This window comes from Dipodomys merriami, unplaced genomic scaffold (genome assembly GCF_024711535.1).
Source record: "Dipodomys merriami isolate MVZ:Mamm:240054 unplaced genomic scaffold, mDipMer1.0.p SCAF_17, whole genome shotgun sequence".
Taxonomy (NCBI): domain Eukaryota; kingdom Metazoa; phylum Chordata; class Mammalia; order Rodentia; family Heteromyidae; genus Dipodomys; species Dipodomys merriami.
The window spans coordinates 3,832,370-3,855,086 of record NW_027203048.1 but is presented as its reverse complement, the minus strand read 5'-3'; the positions used below and the strand labels follow the sequence as shown (position 1 = coordinate 3,855,086).

Sequence of the window (22,717 nt, the reverse complement as noted above, 5' to 3'; positions counted from 1 at the left end):
GGTGCTGGGGCGGGGGAGTCCCGGGGCTCCCTAACTGGAAGGCTAGGAGGGACCCAGCGGGCTGCGCGCCAGTGCTCCGGGTCTTACGAAGAGGGAGGCAGCCAGCCAAGTCCACCGGCCGCGGAGGACGCGGGGGGGACGCGAGTCAGGGCTGGCGGTGACCACCACGCGGCGGGCCGCCGGGCCCCAGACATGCCGCCGGGCCGCTGGAATGTGCGGACTGGGGCTCGGCGTTGGCCTGGGGCGGCCCGGGGCTGCTGGCCAGAGCGGGGCGGGGCGGGGCGGGGCCGCCGACGCGGGACCTTTAAATGGGCCACCTCGGCCGGCTCAGGTCCGGGACTGACCTAGTGGGTCCCACGCAGCGGACAGGTCCCCGCCGGCCCCCCGCGCCCACCATGTCGCGCCTGACCCCCGTGTGCTACCTCCGGGGACTCCCGCTGCTCTGGTCGCTGCTGCTGCTGCTGCTGCCGCCTCCGGCTGCCCCCGGCCCTTTGGACCGCCCGGGCATCCGCATCCGGAGGCCGGAGATCCGAGGCCCCGGCGGCAGTCCCGGGCGCAGCCCTGCTCCCACCAGCGCACCCCATGCCGGGGCCACCCAAGGTCCAGGTAAGGTCGGGCAGGGGGCCCAGAGCATGAAGAAGATGGGGGAGCCTCTACATCCATCAGAGGCTCCACATCTCAGAAGTGGTTCTGCAGAAAGAATCTCCTCCCCGCCCCGCCCCCCCGGTGGAAAGTGGGGTTCAGAGAAAGACACTGAGATGTCCGGGCTAGCATTTGGGTCTCCCCCTCCCCGCCCTTGGTGCATGACTTGGGCAAAGAGCGAAGGCACACGCCGACCCCACTCCGAGTGCCTCTCGGCCCTGCCCTGGTCCTCTTCTCGTGGTTCAGCGAAGCACACCTTTTCAGAGAGCCCACTTTTAGTCCTTTCCACAGCCCGCTGTCAGCGTGTGCAAGGCTTTCTCCTCTCCTCCTTGTTCCCGAGGCGGCCTTAGAACCCAGGACCTGGCAGAGGAGAAAGTCACTAGGAAGCGTGAAGGAAACCCCAGCTGCCTTCTGGATGGCCGGGACCTGGCCTGTAACCATCCTGTATCAGAACCCCTCTTCTGGGGGTTCTGCTTAGCTGACTGGGCCCCATACACCCCAACCCAGGCTTACTTAGCTCTCCCAAGACCTAAGAGACCTTGGAGTTTGCAAAAAGCCCCAGGTTTACCAAAGTCAAGGCACCCAGCAAATCAGTGTCTCCGCCCAGAATAAACTGCAGGAAACCCTAAGCAAGATTTCCACCACACCAGCTTACCATGCATTCGGCTTATGCAATTTTATCTTCCTTTCCCAAAGTTTAGCCTGGGTCTTGCTCGAGAAAAGTTGAACAAAACCATTTTCTCTGTGTGGCACCTATTCTCATCTGACCATCAACTTTGTCTGGTTGGTTTCCATTGTTTCTTTTCTCCTGCACTTTCCTGAATCTATAGACCCCAAGGGACTCTTTGCTGTCACACCCCAGCATTTGAATGGTAAATCTGGAAATAGTGAATGCATGCCATGAAAGCAGGCAGGGTCAGGGCTCACAGGGGTTAAGCTGGTAGCTAGTAAGATGTACGATGTTCTTAGTCAGAAATAGTGGGGGAGAGAGGGCAGCCTGCTTTTTCCCCAGAACTGGACTTACCTCCAGTCCTCACCCACCTTTCTTAAGGAGGGGACCGGGAGATGGAGTTGAGATTCTGTAGGGGAGACCATGTTTCCTCTAAGCTGTACCTGTTCTTTACTACCTGACACCCACACCTGATCTGGAGTAGTAATTCCTTAATAAACACCATCTATATGCTCTACATTTCCCATTTTTGTTTTTAATTGTTGAGTGTTCTTCAGGCTTTTATTTCTAGCAAGACTAAAAATTGGCAGTTGGCTGGGTGCCAGGTGGCTTGAGCCTGAAATCCTAGCTACCCCCAAAGGCTGACTTCTGGAGGGTCCAGGTTTGAATCCAGGCTGGATAGAAAAGTCTGAGAGACTCCATCTCTAAACTAGCAAAAAACAGGGCTTAGAGATGTGGCTTAAGTGACAGAGCACCAGCCATGAACAAACAAGCCAAGTGAGTGCTAGGCTCTGAGTTCAAACCCCAGTACTAGCAAAACAACAACAAGAAAAACCTTTTCAGTTTTTCTTGAGAGCCAATGGCTACTATTTGGTAGTGAGATCTGAAACACTATTAGTGCCCTTTGCTGAAGGGGTTCAAGACACCAGATGGTCACAGAATTGCCTAGCATCCTGGGCCTTACCCCTATTGCTGCTATAACAAATGACCATGAATTCAGTAGCTTAAAACAACACCAGCACCCAGCACAGCTTAACATTTGACCCTTTTCTGTTGCCCTTTTCCACTTGGGTTTTTATAATTACATTGGATCCACTCAGATCATCCAGAATTATGTCCCCACCTTAAGGTTTTTAAAGGTCAAGTTACTTCTTTCTCACAAAGTAGCATATGCGCGCATTACTGTGGTTAGGTTGGGACATCTTTGTGGGGGACGTGAGGGGGACATTATTTTGCCAACCACAGATCCTGTCCCCTTGTCCACCTGAATAGGATTCAGTGTGAAAAGCGGAGTAGAGAAGGAAGGAAGCTGGCTAGCTCAGGTTCAGTGTAAGGAATCACAGCACATTTAGCAAGGACATGGAGCTATGATTTGTAAGGCTGCCATTTGGGTGTCAGCAAAAGCATAGTCGGTTACAGGTTCCTATCACCCTGTTGTTTTGTTCTTTTTTATTTTTTAATTAAGTAGTTACAAAAAGAGGTTACCACTCTGTACATGAGGTTATGAGCATAATGCATCCTAACCACTTCCATTTCTCTTCCTCTCATCCCTACCCTCGTCATCTAGTTTAATTTTTACATAGTGTACAATGAATATAATGACTATATTTGCTCACTCTTCCTCCCTCCTCTTGTGTGTTCCTCCCCTTGTTGCTCTTCCCCCTCCCAAAAAACTCCCATGTTTCTATTTTTCCTTTTGTGTGTGTGTATCTGTGATGGTACTGGGCTTGGACTCAGGGCCTGAACACTGCCCTGAGTTTCGTTGCTCAGGTCTAGTGTTTAGCCCTAGCAGTTCTACTTCCAGCGTTTTGGAAATTAATTGGAGATAAGAGTCTTACAGATTTTCCTGCCCAGGCTGGCTTCAAACTGAAATCCTCAGATCTCAGCCTCCTGAGTAGCTAGCATTCTAGGTGTGAGCCACTGGTTTTTCTTTTTACTCTAAACATGAAAAAAATATATTTAGACTCACATCTGGACAAGACTTTCTACACTAGATCTTCCTTGTTTCTAATCCCCAGGAATCTTAAGGGATTCCCTGACATTCTGGAGTTGTTTTTTTAAAAAAAGAGAGATTTGTAATTCCTTTTGACTTAACTAAATAGATGATATATGGCATATTGCAGGCTAGCGGCTCAAAGTCATCCCTTAGGACTTTTATGGACACATGAGATAATGTTGATTTTTGTGGTGGAAAATGTTGCTTCACAAAGGGCAGCATGATGCTTCAGAAAAGCCCAAGGCGCTAGGAGTCAGGAAACCTGGAGTGTGACCACATCTAACCACTTTTTAGTTCTTTCTCCTTCCTGAACACTAGGTATATCTGCTGTTAGATGGGAATGAAAACAACCTGTTCACTTTCTCCCTCGCAGGGTCCTTTCAAAAATTGGCATCTGAGATCACTATAGTGACACTGAAACTGAGACCTCCCTCTTCCTCCTCCCCTCCCTCCCTCTCTCTCTCCCTTTCTCCTCTTCTTCCTCCTCTTCCTCCTCCTCCTCCTCCCCCTCCTCTTTCTTCTTCCTCTTCTTCTGTAGTACTACTAGGGTTTGAACTTGAGCTTGCTAGGCAAGTGCTTCTACCTTTAAGCCATACCTCAGCCTATTTTGTTAAAACATTGTTTTTGAGATAGGATCTTGAATTCTGCGGGGGGGGGGGGGGGGGGGGGGGAGGCAGGCGACTGGGCCTTGCTTGATCTGCCTATTTTAGGCTTCCCATCATACCTGGCACAGCAGGATCGTGTCATCAAGCCCAGCTCTAAGTTGAGAAGGGGTCTTGTGAGGTTTTCTGCTTGCACTAGCCTGGAATCATGATCCTCCCAATCTGTCTCTGGAGTAGCTAGGATAACAGACTTGAGCCATTTGTGCTGGCTAAGGTGATACCCTAAGGTATCCTCCAGGGCAGTGGAATAAAACTAAGAGGATACAGTTCAGCTTTTGAAAGACAACCATAAGTGGTATAAGCCTGATTCCAGACAAGACTTTTTCTTTCATAAATAGCTTAGCCTAAGAATTTGGTTGTTTTTTTTTTTTTTTAAATCTGCCTTCTCCCTGTTTACTGTGAAAATTTCCTGCTTCAAATAGTATCAATGTCTGTTCTTTCATTAAGAAAAGAGTTCATATGGACATCTCCTTAGGACTCCTTTTCTAGTTAGGTAGGACCATGCCTATGATATGTATGTGTGTGTGTACATGTGTGTGATATGTACATATGTTGGTCAGAAAGGGGGAATGGCCTTAAAATGAAATATGATAACTGGCTTCTTTTGCATCTAGCCTTGCTTGTAGGAGGGATTTTGGTGACTGAGACAGGGGTTGTGTAAGTCAGGTGGAAGGAAACAGGAAAGGCTGAGAAAGAAACTAAAGAAACTAAAACGTAATGTGTTGCTGCAGTGTGGTGCCAGATTCTTCTATGCAGAAAAGATGTAAGTGCCTTGTGTGTGTAGGGGGAGATGGGGGCCCAAGGGAGGGGCTGTACAGCTAGTCCCTCAGAAACTGGTGAATGAGTGAAAGAGAGAGAGAGCTGGCTAAGAGAGTTGGATGGGGCAGCAGGCCAGACACACAGGTCCGAGTCTGCTCCTTAAAATAAGAGATGCCCTCAAGGTTAGAGGTGCAATAGACACATGTCACATTAAATTTTTACCCACTCCCCACCCCTCCTTGCTTCGGAGAGCCAAGGTAGAAAGAAGCCAAGAAGAAAAGACTGGGAGCCATTCAGTCTTGCAGTTTGTGAAGACCTTGGAAGTAAAACATCAAGCCCCAGGACAGGGCTCTAGGCAAATTTTTGTGCTCAGCCAACATGAAGGTGAGGTATTTGGGCAAGCTGCATGCATGTGAATCCTCACTATAGGATACTAAAGGTTTTTGGTGTTTTTCTTTGTTTGTTTGCTTGTTTGTTTTATTTTATCTTGTACCTATCCTGGGGCTTGAACTCAGGGCCTGGGCACTGTCCCTGAGCTCTTTTTTTCTCAAGGCCAGCACTCTACCACTGAGCCACAGTTCCACTTCCAGCTTTTTGGTGATTAATTGGAGGTAAGAGTCTTAGGGACTTTCCTGTTCCCATTGGCTTCACACTGAGATCCTCAGATCTCAAGTCTCCTGAATAGCTAGGATGACAGGCCCGAGTCACCAGCACTTTTTTGGCTTTGGTGTTTTTAACACCCGCAAGGGAGGGTTCGAGTTTGGGTAAGAAAACAGGCAGAAGGAGCATTAGAAATAGTAACCTGCGTTCTGCCCGGTCTCCTGGATCCCAGGGTTCGTTCCCTGGGAGTAAAGATCACCTGCCCTTTCCAGGTGAGGTCTGATCGTGTGCCCCCACATCTTCCTCGGCAGGTGTTTGCAAGACCAGGCCTCTGGACTTGGTGTTTATCATCGATAGTTCTCGTAGCGTCCGGCCCCTGGAGTTCACCAAAGTGAAAACCTTCGTGTCCCGGATCATCGACACCCTGGACATCGGCGCGTCCGACACGCGGGTGGCCGTGGTGAACTACGCCAGCACGGTGAAAATCGAGTTTCAGCTGCAGACCTACTCCGATAAGCGGTCCCTGAAACAGGCCGTGGCGCGGGTCCGCCCGCTATCCACAGGCACCATGTCCGGGCTGGCCATCCAGACGGCGATGGACGAAGCGTTCACCGTGGCAGCAGGAGCTCGGGGACCCGGCTCCAACATCCCCAAAGTGGCCATCATCGTGACCGACGGGAGGCCCCAGGACCAAGTGAACGAGGTGGCGGCCCGGGCGCGGGCCTCGGGCATCGAGCTCTACGCCGTGGGCGTGGACCGGGCGGACCTGGAGTCCCTCAGGATGATGGCCAGCGAGCCTCTGGATGAGCATGTCTTCTACGTGGAGACCTACGGGGTCATCGAGAAGCTGTCCTCCAGATTCCAGGAGACCTTCTGTGGTGAGTTTGTGGCGCTGTCCTTCCGACTAGAAAGCGCGTTCTAGTTCAGACCTTGGGTGTCCAGAAAAGGAGATTCGTTCTTTTTGTGTTGTTTTGTTTTGGGTAGAAGTCTTGGGGCAGATTTAAATACATGCAGTGCTTTTTTTGGAGTGTCTTTTGTTTGTTTTTTTTTTTTAAAAAAACCAACTTAAGCCCACAGCATGGGTTTGAAAATATAAAGATGCACTGTATATAACTTGGTTTGCATATAAAAATCTTCATGTTTTCATTAGAAATGTGAAGGCCAGGAAATACCGAAGATAAATAATCCTGCGTGTCCTTGATGGGGATCAGGGGGGAAAAAAAAGAGAAAGAATAACAGTGACTCTCAAACACTCAAATTGAAGACATCTCTCTTGTCTTCTATCCTACACCACACTTTCCTCAGATCTACATCTATATCTATACCTATATCCATATCTATATCTAACTCTATCTCTTTCTTTATATAGCTCTCTATTATTTAGCTTTACCATCTCTAGACCTAATAGGACTCTATTTGTTCTGTAGAAGGCGGTAGCAGGCAAGCCCAATTCATGGTGTCTTTAGCCTAGGGAATACTCAATTTTGGATTAGACTGTTTCTCAATTCTTTATAGAATTGAATTAGGGACTGGGAAGATTGAGTTTGGGTTCAGGTGTGAGATACAGAAGCAGATAAAAAAACAACCAACCCTTGTTACTCTTCTACACTGTTCCTTCTTTAAGATGGAATTTAAATGCAAACATGCTAATTTCACTACAGTTTTTTAGCATGAAATTAAGGAGATCTGTCAGTACAAATCTATCTTGTGCTAGGGTTAAATTTTTGTCTAGTATTAGAATTATGATTTGTAGAATTATGATTTGATTTCTTTTTTGTCATTTGAAGATTACCTTTTGAAGCCCATTAGGGAATATCTAAACAAGTAGGGACAAAAGTGGGATTTAGATGAATTTCTAAACATAGATACCTTTTTCTGCTCTAGCTAATTTTGAACTGTAATCCTCCTGAGTTGTTAGGATTACAGGCATGAGCCACCAAACCCCAGCAATAGCTTTTTCTTGCATAGCACATTTCACAGCTGTTTATTCCACATGCATTTATGGATCACTAATGACACAGAAAAGTAGTCCCAACCCTTAAGTAACATTCTAGGTTAAGGGCGAGACAAGCCAGGGAGCCAATAACTACAATTTAAATTCAAGGAGACTTTATATCTAAATGAATGTGAACCCAGAAATCACCAGTTGGTGGGGAAATGGGAGACAGAAATTTGTCTGCCAAGAGTGGTCTCATCTCAGCCAGACCTGGCTCGAATCCTCTAACCTTTCCTGTCCCAGGACACGGGGCCTACCTATAATGGCTTTGGCTTTGGTGGAATCTACCAGGAATTTATTGGGCTCCAAAAGAGAAAGTGACTTTCTTTCTCCTAGAAAAAGCCCTCAAGCTTGTGGGTGAGAGAAGTTCCATCAGGGCTCGGGTCTGTGGCAAAGTTGGGTGTTAAGGGTAGCACCTAGGGCTGGGCTTGAATACCACAAAATAACAAGTGGTGGGTGGCAAATCGCTACCTCTTTATACAAAAGACCTCCCTGTCTGGGGGAAAATGCCCTCTCTATGGAGGAAAGACTGAGGGGCAGCTTGTTGGAGCCAACAGGTTGGAACGATCATTCCATGAAAAGGGCCTTCTTGGGAAAATGTTAGTATTGTCCTGTTGCCAAGGGCAATGGAGGCTGGGATACCCGCCACCCCAGTGCCCAGCCTCCTCTAACAGGCCTCCTTGGTGTCTGAAAGATGACTGAATTCATTGATTCTTCTTTGAAAACACATCACTTGGAAATAAAAAGTCCAGTCAGATATAAGTGGTTCCTGGGATCAAAAGATGGAGACACAGTTTAGCTGATGTAATCACATCTTTCTTTCTTTTCTTTTTTTCCTTCCTTCTTTCCTTCCTTCCTTCTTTCCTTCCTTCCTTCCTTCCTTCCTTCCTTTCTCTTTCTTTCTTTCTTTCTTTCTTTCTTTCTTTCTTTCTTTCTTTCTTTCTTTCTTTCTTTCCTTCCTTCCTTCCTTCCTTTTTCCTTCCTTCCTTCCTTCCTTCCTTCCTTCCTTCTTCCACCCACCCTCCCTCCCTCCTTCTTTTTTCTTGCTTGGTTTCTCTTTCTCCCTCCCTCCCTGCCTCCAACCCTCCCTTCTTCCCTTGTTTCCTTTCTTTCATATATATATATTTTAAATTTATGTGGTTGTATGAAGTTTCAATTCAACTGGTCAGTTTATGAGTATAAGGCATTTTGACTAAAGTCAGTCCATTGTTCTCCCCATTTCTCCCAACCCTACCCAAAGTAACCTAGAGTTCCATTTTTTACATATGTACATGGAATATTATGACTGTGTTTGCCCACTTCCCTTTTAAAATCTTTGATAGCATACGATTGTGATATTTCCATAGGTATCCATAATATATCTCAATTCAGTTTACCTCTTCCATTGATCTCCCTTACCTCTCCTCACTTCTAAATCAATTTCAACGTTTCTAAATCTATTTTCGTAATGCTACAAACCTCCATTGGCCACATTTACCCTCATTTATCTTCTCTTTGTCCTCCCTTCACTCGATGATATCCACCCTTACCAGAACCTGTTTTAATTTCATATTATTCTTTTTTTTTTATGTGTATGCATTGTATCAAGGGTTTTCACCATGATAGTTCAGATCTGAATATATTCTATTTTAATCAGAAGAACTCTCTTCCTCTCCTTCCCTGACTGAGCCTCTTATTCGTCCTTTTTACCTGTTTATATTTAGCATGCGAGGTCACTGTCCTTGTAGATATTAGCACCCCAAGTTGCATACACAGATTCCTGAGCTCAAGAACCCATGGTGCATATGCAAAAGCATGGTACCTGTCATTATTTGCATATTCAAAATAGGGAACACAGCTCAAGTGTGAGTGAGCTCCAGGCTGAAATATGCGTGCTGCATGTAAATTCTACTCAGGCCCAAAATATAGAAACCTTGGCACCCCCACCCTGTTCTGGCTGCAGTGGGATCACGCTCACTGACTCACTCACAGCACTTGAGACAGTGTATTCTACATTACTCATCTCCCATCTCTCATGGTTAGGAAGCAAAAAAAATTTTTTTTGTGGATATGTGAATAAGCTAAATAAACATCAAGTGGCCTGACCAATGGAAGAGGCTGGCTTCAGCTACTCCAAATCCAAAATTCACTATTTCCTTTGAGGAAATTTACAGAAGGATCTATACTTGTAGTGGCATTTCCTGTATACAAGTACTAGAAATCCTAATAAACCAGAGGCAGAAAACAAATAGCTAATTTCTTTTTGTTGTTGATCATAGGGTTTGAACTCAGGGTTTGGACATTGTCCCTGAGCCTTTTTGCTCAAGGCTAGCACTCTTCCAGTTAGAGCTACAGTTCCACTTCTGGTGGTTAAAGATAAGAGTCTCACAGACTTCCCTGCCAGGCTGGTTTTTAATCTCAGATCTCAGCCTCCTGAGGCTAGGATTACAAGATTACAACTCCTGAGCTAGGATTACAGGTGTACTGACCAGGGTGCAGACAAATAGCTATTTTCTATAGTGAATAATAAGAGTCAGAAGGGAGTCGGAGAGCAATGTCTTTCTGAATGGGAGAAAGTATGTCAGCTTTCAAATGTGTTAATGCCTCTTCCTGTATGCTTCCTTTGCACAGCTGTGGACCCGTGCGTGCTTGGCACACATCAGTGCCAGCACGTGTGCATCAGCGATGGGGATGGAAAGCACCACTGCGAGTGTAGCCAGGGATACACCCTGAACGTGGATAGGAAAACCTGTTCAGGTGGGGCCTACACAGGGGACTGTGCCTCACTTGGACTTATTTGGGGGCCTTCTCTCCAGGGGTGGGGCTGGCCTTATGATTTCACTGTCTCTTTTTAATCTAAATGCCTTTTTCTGATTGATTGTTCATCAATAATTTTCCATGGAAGGAACATGGGAGCAAAGTGAGATAATACCTTAGCCTAGCATGAGCCTTAAGTAAGAAAGGAAAAGTGTTAGTGGGAGAGGAGGTGAAAAGCATCTGAAAGTCTTCATCCTCTTGAGGAGTTGGCATCTTTCCTGAGTTTTATTTAATGAGATATAAGCATCACCTATTCTCTGTGAACATACATCCACAGGGACAATTAGGGAGGTCCTTGCTCGTGGCTCATGAATTCTCACACAGAGTCAACCAAGAATGGGAATTAGGTTTTCTTTTCTTTTTTTGGGGGGGGGGGAGGTAAGGGGCTGACTGAGACTGAGACTCAGACTCAACACTTGACACTTCACTTTTGCTCATTGGGTAGCACTCTACCAACTGAGCCATATGCCTCTAGCACCAGCTTTCTATATTTTTACCCTAGAAAAGAGTTTCCAAAAGAATGAAAACATAAAGATTATTTAATACGGGCTGGGAATGTGGCTTGGTGGTAGAGTGCTTGCTTGCCTAGCATGCATGAAGCCCTGGGTTTGATTTCTCAGTACCACGTAAACAGAAAAAGCCAGAAATGGCACTGTGGCTCAAGTGGTAGAGTGCTAGCCTTGAGCAAAAAAGAAGCTCAAGGACAGTGCCCAAGCCCTGAGTTCAAATTCTAGGACTGGCAAAAAACAAAAAAGATTATTTAACACAACCTACCCACATTATATAAAATAAAACTGAGATGCAAAGAAGGGAAAAGATGTACACACATTCGGCGAGTCTGTGAGTGAAGGAAACAATCCTAGACAATCCCTGCCCTCTACTATGATCTGCTCCCTTTATCAGCTGTGTGTGTGTGTGTGTGTGTGTGTGTGTAAGAAATGTGGCCTGCAATGATTTATCATCTATTTTCCATGTGCTCATATTTTTCCTATTCATCTTTTGATAGCTATTGATAAGTGTGCCCTTAGCACTCATGGGTGTGAACATATCTGTGTGAATGAGAGAAGCGGCTCTTACCACTGCGAGTGCCATGAAGGTTATACCCTGAATGCAGACAGGAAAACATGTTCAGGTGAGTGGGCTTGTCTGCCTACCTTCCCACCCACCTACTTACCTACCCACCCAGTGTTGGAAAGACAGGCCACATGGGCTGGGAATGTGGTCTGTTTTTCTCCCTTGCCAAACTTGAGTCTTTCCTTCCTCCCTCCCTCCCTCCCTCCCTCTCTCTCTCTCTCTCTCTCTCTCTCTCTCTCTCTCTCTTCTTTCTTTCCTTCTTTCTTTCTTTCTCTCTCTCTTTCTTTCCTTTTTTAAAATGTATTTTTGTTTTGTTTTTGATTGTGTTTTCCCATTTCTAAGTTTCGTTTGAACAGTTATGAATAATCACATGAATATGTCAATGTGTGTTGGCTCCTTTCCTCTCAGCCTTCCTGGTCCTTCCAAATGCTCAGACAATGTGGTAATTTAGTAGCAATTACCACCCCACAAAGGACTTATTGTTTACAAAGATAAGGAGAACCTGGTAGATAGTACCTTATCCAAATGATCAAAAAGATCAAAGCCTACGACAAAAGTGACATCATGTATGGCTATGTGCCTCACTGAGGACATGATAGCATGGCCGAGCGATAGCTAGTGCCGGGGTCATGAGGAAGCTCAGACAAAACACAAATAGAGAAAAATTTTTATTAAAAAATAATTTTACAGTACTTTTTTTTTTGTTGTTGTTGGTTGTGGGGCTCGAACTCTGGACCTGGGCGCTGTTTCTCAGCTCTTTGGCTCTAGACCAGTACTCTACCACTTGAGCCACAGTACCACTTCTGGTTTTCTAGTACTTTATTGTAGGTAAGACTCTCACAGACTTTCTTTCCTGGGTTGGCTTTGAACCACAATCCTTAGATCTCAGCCTCCTGAGTAGCTAGGATTACAAGTGTGAGCCACTAGCGCCCGGCGGAGTTATTATTATTTCTTACAGGCTCATGCCTGTAATCCTAGCTACTCAGAAGGCTGAAATGTAAGGATTGAGGTTCAAGGCCAGCCTGGGCAGGAAAATCTATGAGACTCTCATCTCCAATTAATTACCAAAAAAACTAGAAGTGGAGCTGTAGCTGAAGTGGTAAAGTGGCAGCCTTGAGCAAAAGAGCTCAGGGACAGCACTCAGGCCCTGAGTTCAAGTTGTAGGACCGCACAAGTTTTACACACACACAAAATACGAGGATTGAGCATATGGCCTGCATGTGAGAAGACTAGCTTAAAGCAAGTCCAATCCTGGACCAGGAAAAAGGACATTTGTGAAATATCAGTGAAATTTGAATTAGGTGTATAGATTTGTAAATTATATCGTATCTATGTTTTTCATAATCATGCTAAAGTAATATTTGTTGTTATAAATTCTCTTTTTTGCAAGCTTTTTTACAAACCTGAAATTGTCTCAAAATAAAAAGTTCAAAAATTTCAAATGAAGACAGTTTTGGAATATATTAGTACAGTGGGAAGGGCATTGAGTGACAATTTGAGCCTTTAGTTCAGATGCTGCCCTGTATCCATTGGTCTCCTCCAGGCTCATTTTCTCCATTTGTAAAACAGGAGAGGTTTGACCTACACGTTCTGCACGCTCAAATTCTGTGCTTTGCCAAGCCTAGTGTAATTAACCACATCACTGCTGTTATCTCTCTAAGTACAACAAACCTAAAAGGAATTTATTTATGACCTACTTACATTATAAAAACCCTATGTTGATTTTTTTGTTGTTGTTGTTGGTAGTGGTCATGGGGCTTGAACTCTTGGCCTGAGCGCTGTCCCTGAGCTCTTCAGCTCAAGGCAAGTGCTCTACCACTTGAGCCATAGTGCTACTTTGGTTTTCTATGAGCCATAGTGCTACTTTGGTTTTCTAGTGGTTAATTGGAGATAAGAGTCTCACAGACTTTCCTGTCTGGACTGGCTTTGAACCGTGATTCTCAGACCTCAGCTCCTGAGTAGCTAGGATTATAGGTGTGAGCCACCGGTGCCCAGCTGTTGATGATTTTGAAATGAAATTGAAGAAGGTTGTGTATGCAGGAATTTTACTTAACTCAGTCCACTTCTAGTTAGAGAAAATAGTGGTGACAGCTTTGACTAGCCTCCAGTAGGTTTTTCCTTTTCTATATTTCTAGCTGCAAATAAGGATGTTTCTAAGAATGTTTCTATCTATAATAAAAAGACCTTTTACTTTTTATTTCTTTTCTCCTGGACTTTTGTTTGGCAGCTCAAGACAAATGTGCATTGGGTACACTTGGCTGTCAGCACATTTGTGTGAACGATGGAGCTGGGGCCTATCATTGTGAATGCTTTGAAGGCTACAGCCTGAATGCAGATAAGAAAACATGTTCAGGTAAAGGGCTACTCCAGAAAACTCCTTTAAACTTGACTCTTTCTAGGTCAGTGACACCAACTTGCAACTTGCCAGGAAAGAGGGTTTTGGGTTTTTTTTTTCAGGTAACTTAACATTCAAACATTCTGCCATCCTTACATACTAAGGCATGCATTGCTCAGAAGGAGATGAGCTCACTGGGTTTTCCAAACACAGATCACTTCAGAAAATTACTAGGAAATGGGTAGGGAGTGGTGGTGGGGGTATAAAAAAAGCTAATTAAATGTAGAGACCTTATCCAGGAAAATTTTATAGCCCTACACACTGGAGATATTTTTCAGCAAATAGGAGAGGAAGTCTGCTGGACAGTAACTATTTGGTGTGATAGGCTGAACTGATCTTTTTTCCAGTTAAAATGCAGCCTGGAACTTCTCTGTAGTGTTAATCTTAAAACTTGATGGTTTCAGTAAAGGAGACTTTGTAAATGCCTGAATTAGACCCAGACACAACTTCCAGTAAGTCTGAAGTAGGACATTCCTTGACAGTTTCTAGCTGATCAATCTTCAGTCAGCCTGAGCCTTATGCCTTGCCTAATGATCCCTTGCCGGGACTGCAAATCCTCATTAATTTGATTTAAACTCACTGGCAGACCAGGGTGGCGTTTATACAAGTCAAAACATTCCAAAAGGAGAGAAATTCATGGCTCTTGAGATGGTGTTTAGTTTTGACATATTGAGTACTATCTAGATTTCATATGTCTTTTCTTTTCCCTTATGGAACTCTATTTCGAGGATCTCACCAAGGAAGATGAAGAAAGCTGGGCAGCGGTGTTTCAGACCTGTAATCCTAGCTATTAAGGTAGTGGAGATCTGGAGGGTTGCAGATCCATTGCAGATCTGCCTATTGTAGAAGCCATCATGAACAGAAAAAGTTGAGCAATTCCATCTCCAAAATAACTAGCAAAAAGTCCAGCTGGAAATGTAGCTCAAGTGGTAGAGTACCGGCTGAGCAAACAAGCTAAGCAAGTATGAAGCTTGAAGAGAAGAAGAGAGGAAGGGAGGAGCAAAGAGGAGAGGAGAGGAGTAAATACAGATGTAGAGAAATTACATATGGCCAGTTCCCCTCTTTAAAAGAATAAAATCAGGCTGAATATGGTGGTGCATAATCCTAGCAGTTAGGGAGGCTGAGGTAGGAGGATTATAAGATCAAGGTGCATTTGTGCTACAGAGGAGTTGGAAGCCAGCCTGGATTATAGCATGAGACCCTGTCACAAACACAAAAAGAAGTCACCACAAAAATATTGAGTACCTATGCAGGTGCGCACACAGACACAGACACAGACACAGACACAGACACAGACACAGACACAGACACACACACACACACACACACACACACACACACACACACACACACACAGGCTGGACAGGGGACTAGCTGGCACTGTTTTTTTTGTTTTTGTTTTTGTTTTTGTTGTTGGTCGTGGGGCTTGAATTCTGGGCCTGAGCACTGTCCTTCAGTTCTTCAGCTCAAGGCTAGTGTTCTACCACTTGAGCTACAGAGCCACTTCCGGTTTTCTGGTGGTTTATTGGAGATAAGAGTTTCATGGAGGGGCTGGGAAGGTGGCTCAGAGGTAGAGCGCTTGCCTTACATGCATGAGGACCTGGGTTCAATTCCTCAGCACCACATAAGCAAAAAGAAAAAAGCCAGAAGTGGCTCTGTGGCTCAAGTGGTAGAGCGCTAGCCTTGAGCTGAAGAGCTGAGGGACAGTGCCCAGGCCCAGAGTTCAGGCCCCACGACTGGACCACCCCCCCCCCCCCCCCAAAAAAAGAGTTTCATGGACTTTCCGGCCCAGGGTTGGCTTTGAACTGTGATCCTCAGATCTCAGCTTCCTGAGTAGCTAGGATTACAGGCATGAGCCACTGGCGCCTGGCTCTGGCACTGGTTTTTGCTGGGTAGCTAGAGTGGAGAGGACTCATTCACCACTGGTTCCATCCCTGTAGCTGCTTCTGACAATCCCAGGACATGGAGGAACTGAGAAAATGGAACAAAACCCAATCTGCATCTCAGATGAGCTAAAACAGAGGCGTTTACTTGAAAAATTAAACATCAAGTTTTCATAAGGCAGACCACTCCAGGCAGTACTTCCAGATACCTGTGGCCATATTCCTCAGTGCCTCCTGTGGGCCTCATATAACAATGCTTAATTCTAGTATTTTGTACATATCGTGATGCCTTCAACCCTCACAGCAACCTTAGAAGGAAACTGAGGCACAGACTGAAAAACTTGCTCAGGTCACAGAGCCAGGGTTTGAATCTAATAGTTACATCTGCTTATAATCACTGACAGTATGCAAAGCACTGGACAGCAAAGAGGCATGGAGAAGAAGAACAGAATGGTGGTAAAGTTACATATGTATTTAAAAAAAATTTTTTTTGGGGGTCCGGTCATGGGGCCTGAACTCTGGGCCTGGGTGCTGTCCCTCAGCTCTTCAGCTCAAGGCTAGCACTCTACCACTTGAGCCACAGTGCCACTTCCGGCTTTTTTTTCTTTTTGCTTATGTGGTGCTGAGGAATCGAACCCAGGGCCTCACGCATGCAAGGCAAGCGCTCTACCACTGAGCCATCTTCCCAGCCCTACATATGTATTTTTTTTAATGTGCCTAGTCTTGAGGCTCAAACTCAGGGCCTGGGCACACTGTTCTTGATTTTTTTTTTTTCTCATGGCTAGGGCTCTGCCACTTGAGTCACAGCTCTATTTCCAGATTTTGTTGGTGGCTAATTAGGGATCAGAGTCTCACAGATTTTCCTGCTCTGCCTGATTTTGAACTGCAGTGCTCAGTTCTCAGACTCCTGTGTAGCTAGGATTACAGGCACAAGTAACCAGCTCCTGGCTGTTGTTTACTGTTTATTTTCTTTCCTGCATGGGTCCTTGTCAGTGGATAACAAATGTGTTCTGGGTACTCATGGCTGCCAACACATTTGTGTGAGTGATGGGGTTGCATCCTACCACTGTGACTGTTTCCCTGGCTACATCTTGAATGAAGACAAGACGACATGTTCAGGTAAAGACTAACCCTTTAAGTGCCTCCATTTTTTTTTAAGGAATAAGCTGCTATTTATATGGTATGTCATTAGCATCCTTCCAGTAGTTCCAGCTGTCTACAAAATTAAAAAAAAATTACTTTCTGCCAGACAGCTACCTTCTGTACTTGGATCCCATCCTTTCTCTTTTCTTGCCAATTAATGTCTCTATCTAAATTTGGTTTAAAAAATCACAGTAAAATATACAGAATATGAAATTTACTATTCTCATAATTTTAAAACGTTCAGTTCAGTGGCATTCCGTATTGTTCATCTCCAAAATATTTCCATTATCCTAAGCTAAAACTACGCCCTCATGAAACATTAAGTGCTCATTCCCCACTCACCTGGTCCCATCTGGCCCCTAGTAATACTGTTCTACTTGATCTTGTCTTTTAAAACTTCTTTTCTAAGTCAAGCGCTGATGGCTCATGTCTGTAATCCTAGCTACTCAAGAGGCTGAGATCTCAGGATCACAGTTTGAAGCCAGCCCAGGCAGGACAGTCTGTGAGACACTTATTTTCAATTAACCAACCACAAAAGACTGGAAGTGAAGCTGTGGCTCAGGTGGTTGAGCACCAGCCATGAGCAAAAAGGCCAAGAGAGAGCTCAAAGCCCTATGTTCAAGCTCCAGAACTGGTGCAAAACAATGACGACACTACTTCTTTTCTACTATATTCACTCCTTCTTTTCCAAGTCTTGCAGTCCAGCCACAGTAGCTATTTGATATTCTAGGCACATTCTCTATTCCTGGCTCCAGTTAACATCCCTCACCATGTTTGCAGATAAAAACAAATGCATCAATCCAATGGGAGAAATGCTAGGAAAGCACAGGGGCAGAGGAGGGTTTCGGAGAAAGGACTGCTGGCTGGGAAGTGAGACGTGGGAGTTGGGGAGAAACTGTGGTTAGGTTGAGACTGGAGCCCTAGCGGAAGAAGGAAGAGAAGCTCTGAGTGTGGCTGGAGGACTGGAAATGATGGGAACGTGACTGGCCAGGGGAAAGGAAGTGTGGCTTGGGATGAGCATGGCTTAGAATAAGTGTGGCCTAGGAAGTATGGCTTGGAGAGTTAAGCAGGTGCTCAATCAAGCTGAACATCCAGGTCACATGGAGAGGAGTTCTTATTTCATCTCAAGGGTGATGCGAAGCCATGGAAAGATTTAAGGCTGCGACGCAACATGATGTCTGTATGTTTAGAAGCCTCTATGAAGAGGCTGGAGAACATGAAGGGTGGAAGGGGGACTCCAGTGAGGACATTATTGTCATGGTATTGTGCTTGCTAGGCATATCTTCTACCACTTAAGCCACACTCCCAGCCCTTTTACTGTAGGTATTTTTCAAATAAGGTCTCACTTTGTCCTGGACTAGGATTACAGGTATGAAACACCATGCCTGACCCTCTCACCATCGTTTAAAAAAGTTTCCTTAATATCATGAATAATTTCTTATAATCACAAAACTATAGAGAACCACATAATGGACTTTCATATGAGCATCACCCAGTTTTGACAATTATAAGCATTTCCCCAATGTGTCTTAGTACAATTTAGTGACATTAACATTCCAAAAGATTGCCTTTATCTTTTTGTTTTTGTATTATTTTACCTCCTAAAGATACCTTTAGGTAAGTCTTGAAAATGGAAATGTTGCTGGGCGCTGGTGGCTCACGCCTGTAATCCTAGCTACTCAGGAGGCTGAGAGCTAAGGATCGCGGTTCAAAGCCAGCCCGGGCAAGAAAGACCGTGAGACTCCTATCTCCAATAAACCACCAGAAAACCGGAAGTGGCGCTGTAGCTCAAGTGGTAGAGCGCTCGCCTTGAGCTGAACAGCTGAGGGACAGCGCCCAGGCCCAGAGTTCAAGCCCCACGACCAACAAAAAAAAAAAAAAAAAAAAAAAAAAGAAAATGGAAATGTTGAGTTGAACTGCAGATTTCCTATTTTTTTCTAATTCCATGTAATAGGTTTGAGCACAGAGCCTTCATATAGCAAGCAGGTGCTCTATCATTGACCTATGTGCCCAGCTACTGATTTGTTGTAATTTCTAGGTTGCTATAACAATTTGTATAATGTCATTGTCTCCAGCTGTTGAAGAAGCACGGAGTCTCATTTCCACGGAAGATTCTTGTGGCTGTGAAGCCACCGTGGCATTCCAAGAAAAAGTTAGCTCCTATCTTCAAAGACTGAACACCAAACATATCCTTTTTGGAAGATATTCTGCTTCTTATTAAAGCCAATCTAGATACCACAATGGTACCAAACATTTTTGGACATTGCATAGGTAAGTACCTTATTGGTTGGTTTAGGATAAGCAGTAATAGTGCTTTGAAAAATACTAGAGTTCCTTTTGATTTTTTTATTTTTAAAATTGTTTAGTTGCATGTATTAATATTATTTGCAAGACTTATAAGCTTTAATTTTAAAAATATTTTAAGGGCTGGGAAGGTGGCTCAGTGGTAGAATGCTTGCCTAGCATGCATGAAGAAGCCCTGGGTTCGATTCCTCAGTACCACATACACAGAAAAAACCAGAAGTGGGGCTGTGGCTCAGGTGGTAGAGAGCTAGCCTTGAGCAAAAGAAGCTCAGGGACAATGCCCAGGGTCTGAATTAAAGCCCCAGGACTGGCAAAAAAAAATAAATTATTCTTGTACAAGAGGTTTATCATTTAATAGGTGCTGTTATGTATTCATTGCATCTTTATTTTATTGTTATTATAAAGGTGATGTACAGGGTATTATAGTTACATCTCAGGTATAAAGTTCCTTTATAATGGTTTTGTACATCATCTATGCACATGTGATGTTTACAGGTAAGAGCTATGTAACTATTTCTTTCCTAGGATTTTCCCATAGCAATAACAGAACTCCTGTATAACAGAGTGATGATATGATACTTCCTTACTATGGCCTCTGAGCTCAGAATCTGTGCAAATACAGAACAAATCAGGGTGTGGTATCTTGGAAGCACATGGTTCCACACGAATGCAAAATGTAGTAATGATACTGTCTCAGAAACCTTAAAAATAAGTTCTTTGGTTAAAGGATTAACATAGAAAAAGTACTTTTGTCTTTAAGCTCAAGTTATCATCTCTATTTTTATAAAACTCAGAGGGAATAGAAATCAGACTGTGGTAGGTATAACTGACAAGTATGCAGGCTTTCAAGGAGGGTATAATCCTAAAGGAATGAATTTCCAAATCATTCTTTTGCTTAGGACACTACTTTCCCCATGTTTGACATCAGTGTTTCCATTCTCCTATGCAAGTAAAGCAGATCTTTCTTCCTGAATCTATGAAGATACAATCACAGGGTCAACTCAGCAACTCTGTCAAGACTTTATGAATATTGTTTCCACACCCACACCACTAAGAGATGCCTTTCTAATTAAATTTTGTATGAGCAAAAAGATTTGAAGATGCTGTAGTCTCATTTTTATCATGCTCTTCAAAGAATATCTGAATTTTGGATTAGACTTAGTGAGAAAATAGTTTTGCTCTTCTTTACATTATTTTCTCTACTGTTGAAGTGTTTGAAAGAGTGTTTGTGTCTAATGCATACAAATGAATAGTATTGGCCTTAACAAGAAACCACTCGATGACATTCTGGAGAAGTTGCAAGTAAATGAATATGGACAAGTACATCGTTAAAAATACTCAGATTTTTTCATATGGAAATGTGGAGAATTTATGTGTTTAGTTCTTATCCTTTTGTTCACTTGTTTCTTCAAATGTTCCTCCCAGTAATTTGCCATTATTATGCCTTGGTATTACTGGATAAATAGTATGAGGCTTTTCTGGAGAAGCAATATTATTTTCTAAGGAAATAAGTGTGCAGAACTTTATTAAAAGCACACTTTAGTATGTCTATGCTATGACTGTGAAATGGTTGCTAGGAAGTAGAATAAAATGTTTAATGTTTTATTAGCTACTAATTGAGCCATTTAACTATTAATTATTAGATGAGTAAAGATAGTCATGTGGGTAATGGGAACATCAGATCTATTTTCTCTTGATAAGATTTATAATATGTAAAAATCTTATGAGTATAACTTTTACAGTTATATATAAAGTTACAAAGTATACAAAAGTTACATATAAAAGGCTTATATGATTAAATTGTGATATATAATTTGGAACTGTTCACAATTTAACACTTGTATTGTGCATAATTTTACTGAGCATTATTGAATCTATGATCAAGGGATTGCAATATATTAAAAAAACTATTAACACAAAGTACTATTAGTGAACATTGCATACCAACCTAAATTCATTCTGGCCTTATAAATTTACAACAAATAAACATTAATTGTAAATAGGATATTAAACTTTTTACCAAGGCCAAAAAAGGAAAACACAACCCTAAATTTACTTTATTATTTTGCTTTGGGATCAATTAATAAATTTATGTAAAATTGACATAACAAGTAATAAAATCTAAGATTGTCTTATTTAATGTTAGTAGGAAACCTAATGCTCAGATTCTTTACTAAATTCTTTATTTTGGTTTGAATTTTTTTTTTTTGGGGGGTGGGGGTCTGGTCATGGGGCTTGAACTCTGGGCCTGGGCGCTGTCCCTCAGCTCTTCAGCTCAAGGCTAGCACTCTACTACTTGAGCCACAGCGCCACTTCCGGCTTTTTTCTTTTTGCTTATGTGGTGCTGAGGAATCGAACCCAGGGCCTCATGCATGCAAGGCAAGCGCTCTACCACTGAGCCACCTTCCCAGCCCTGGTTTGAATTTTTTAATACAATAAAATGTATTCTCTTTATTATTGTTATGTCCTTTTTTGATGATTTGTGTTAGTTTTGTCTACTGAATATAGTTATGTTGAACTAAATTAGTAATTATTTTGAGGGCATCAGTTTTGTGTCAAAGGATAGAATGTTGATACTTTTACTATATTTAAATCTCAGATACTTTTTTCTTGCCGATCATGAGACTTGTATACATGGCTTGGTGCTATCCCTGAGCAATTTTGCTCAAGGCTAGCACTCTACCACTTTTAGCCAGAGCTCCACTTTTGGTTTAGGGGTGGTTATTTGGAGATAAGAATCTCACAGATTTTTCTACCCTGGCTGGCTTCAAGCTGCAATCCTCAGGTCTCAGCCTCCTACATAGCTAGGATTACAGGCATGAGCCAGTGCCAGCTTAAATCTAATATTCTTGAGGTTAAAAAAATATTAGTTAAGCCAGATGCAACTATTTCATGCCTGTAATCCTAGCTACTCAAGATGATGAGATCTAAGGATCATAATATGAAACCGGTACAGGGAAGGAAAGTTCTTGAGACTTTTACCTCCAATTAACCACCAAAATGCTGGAAGTAGAACTTTGGCTCAAGTTGTTGAATGCTAACCTTGAGCAATAAATAAATAAATAAATTAAATAATGTGATCATAAAGAACCAAATGGAGGGACAAAGGATGAACAAATGCAGCAGTAGTACTCACTAGACACTATGTTGAAACTGTACAACTTGTGGGTGAGATGGGAGGGAAAAACTGCTGGAGAGCCAGGGAAGGGGTGACATTCTCCAAAAAGAAATGTGCTCATTACTTGACTTATGTTATTGTGACCCCCTTTGTACAACACCTTTATAATAATAAAAACTAAATAAAAAAGAACTATATCAGTTTTAGGAAAATGGGTAGAGTTGAAGATTATCATGTTAAGTGAAATAATCCAGACTCAGAAAGACAAGCATTATATATTTTCTCTCTCAATGTGTAATCTAGGGGAAGGAGGAAGACATGAAAGTAATAGAATTGTTAAAGAGGAGAGGGATCAAATGGAATGGGGGAGGTGAGAGGAGGAAATGGAGGGATGGAGATCATCAATATCTTATACACATGAATGAAAATGTCACAGTGAAACCTATTATTTTAGATAATACCACTAGTAGGCTATAATGAAGTATGTTTGCAGCAGATGGAGTGAGATAAAATTATTGCAGCAGATGGAGTAAAATTATCTAGATTTAGACAAAATGAGAGGCTAACATTGACATAAATAAGTTCCTGAGAAGCAAATATAATTTACAGATGTAAACCTAAAATAACCTTAAAGAGGTACACTAAATCAGCATATTATACAAAACAACTATTGTTAACT

The 22,717-nt window shown here is 43.2% G+C and overlaps 1 protein-coding gene across 1 annotated transcript; it reads left to right on the top strand.

The window, feature by feature from the left end:
- The first annotated feature begins 395 nt into the window (after positions 1 to 395).
- Matn3 (matrilin 3) lies at positions 396 to 21,073 on the top strand. Its single transcript, XM_070025695.1, has 8 exons — positions 396 to 606; positions 5,641 to 6,207; positions 9,936 to 10,061; positions 11,128 to 11,253; positions 13,423 to 13,548; positions 16,467 to 16,592; positions 18,692 to 18,802; positions 20,197 to 21,073. Exons 1-8 carry the CDS (start codon positions 396 to 398, stop codon positions 20,250 to 20,252), a joined length of 1,449 nt encoding a protein of 482 aa, XP_069881796.1. The 3' UTR covers positions 20,253 to 21,073.
- Positions 21,074 to 22,717: the final 1,644 nt, after the last annotated feature.

Bases quoted from the DNA above. Each gene is read 5' to 3' on its own strand.
- Matn3 (XM_070025695.1), top strand. From the start codon at position 396: ATGTCGCGCCTGACCCCCGTGTGCTACCTCCGGGGACTCCCGCTGCTC. The intron at 607-5,640 runs GTAAGGTCGGGC...CTTCCTCGGCAG, and splicing joins CGGGGCCACCCAAGGTCCAG to GTGTTTGCAAGACCAGGCCT. The intron at 18,803-20,196 runs ATATCCTTTTTG...ACAAGAAACCAC, and splicing joins TCAAAGACTGAACACCAAAC to TCGATGACATTCTGGAGAAG.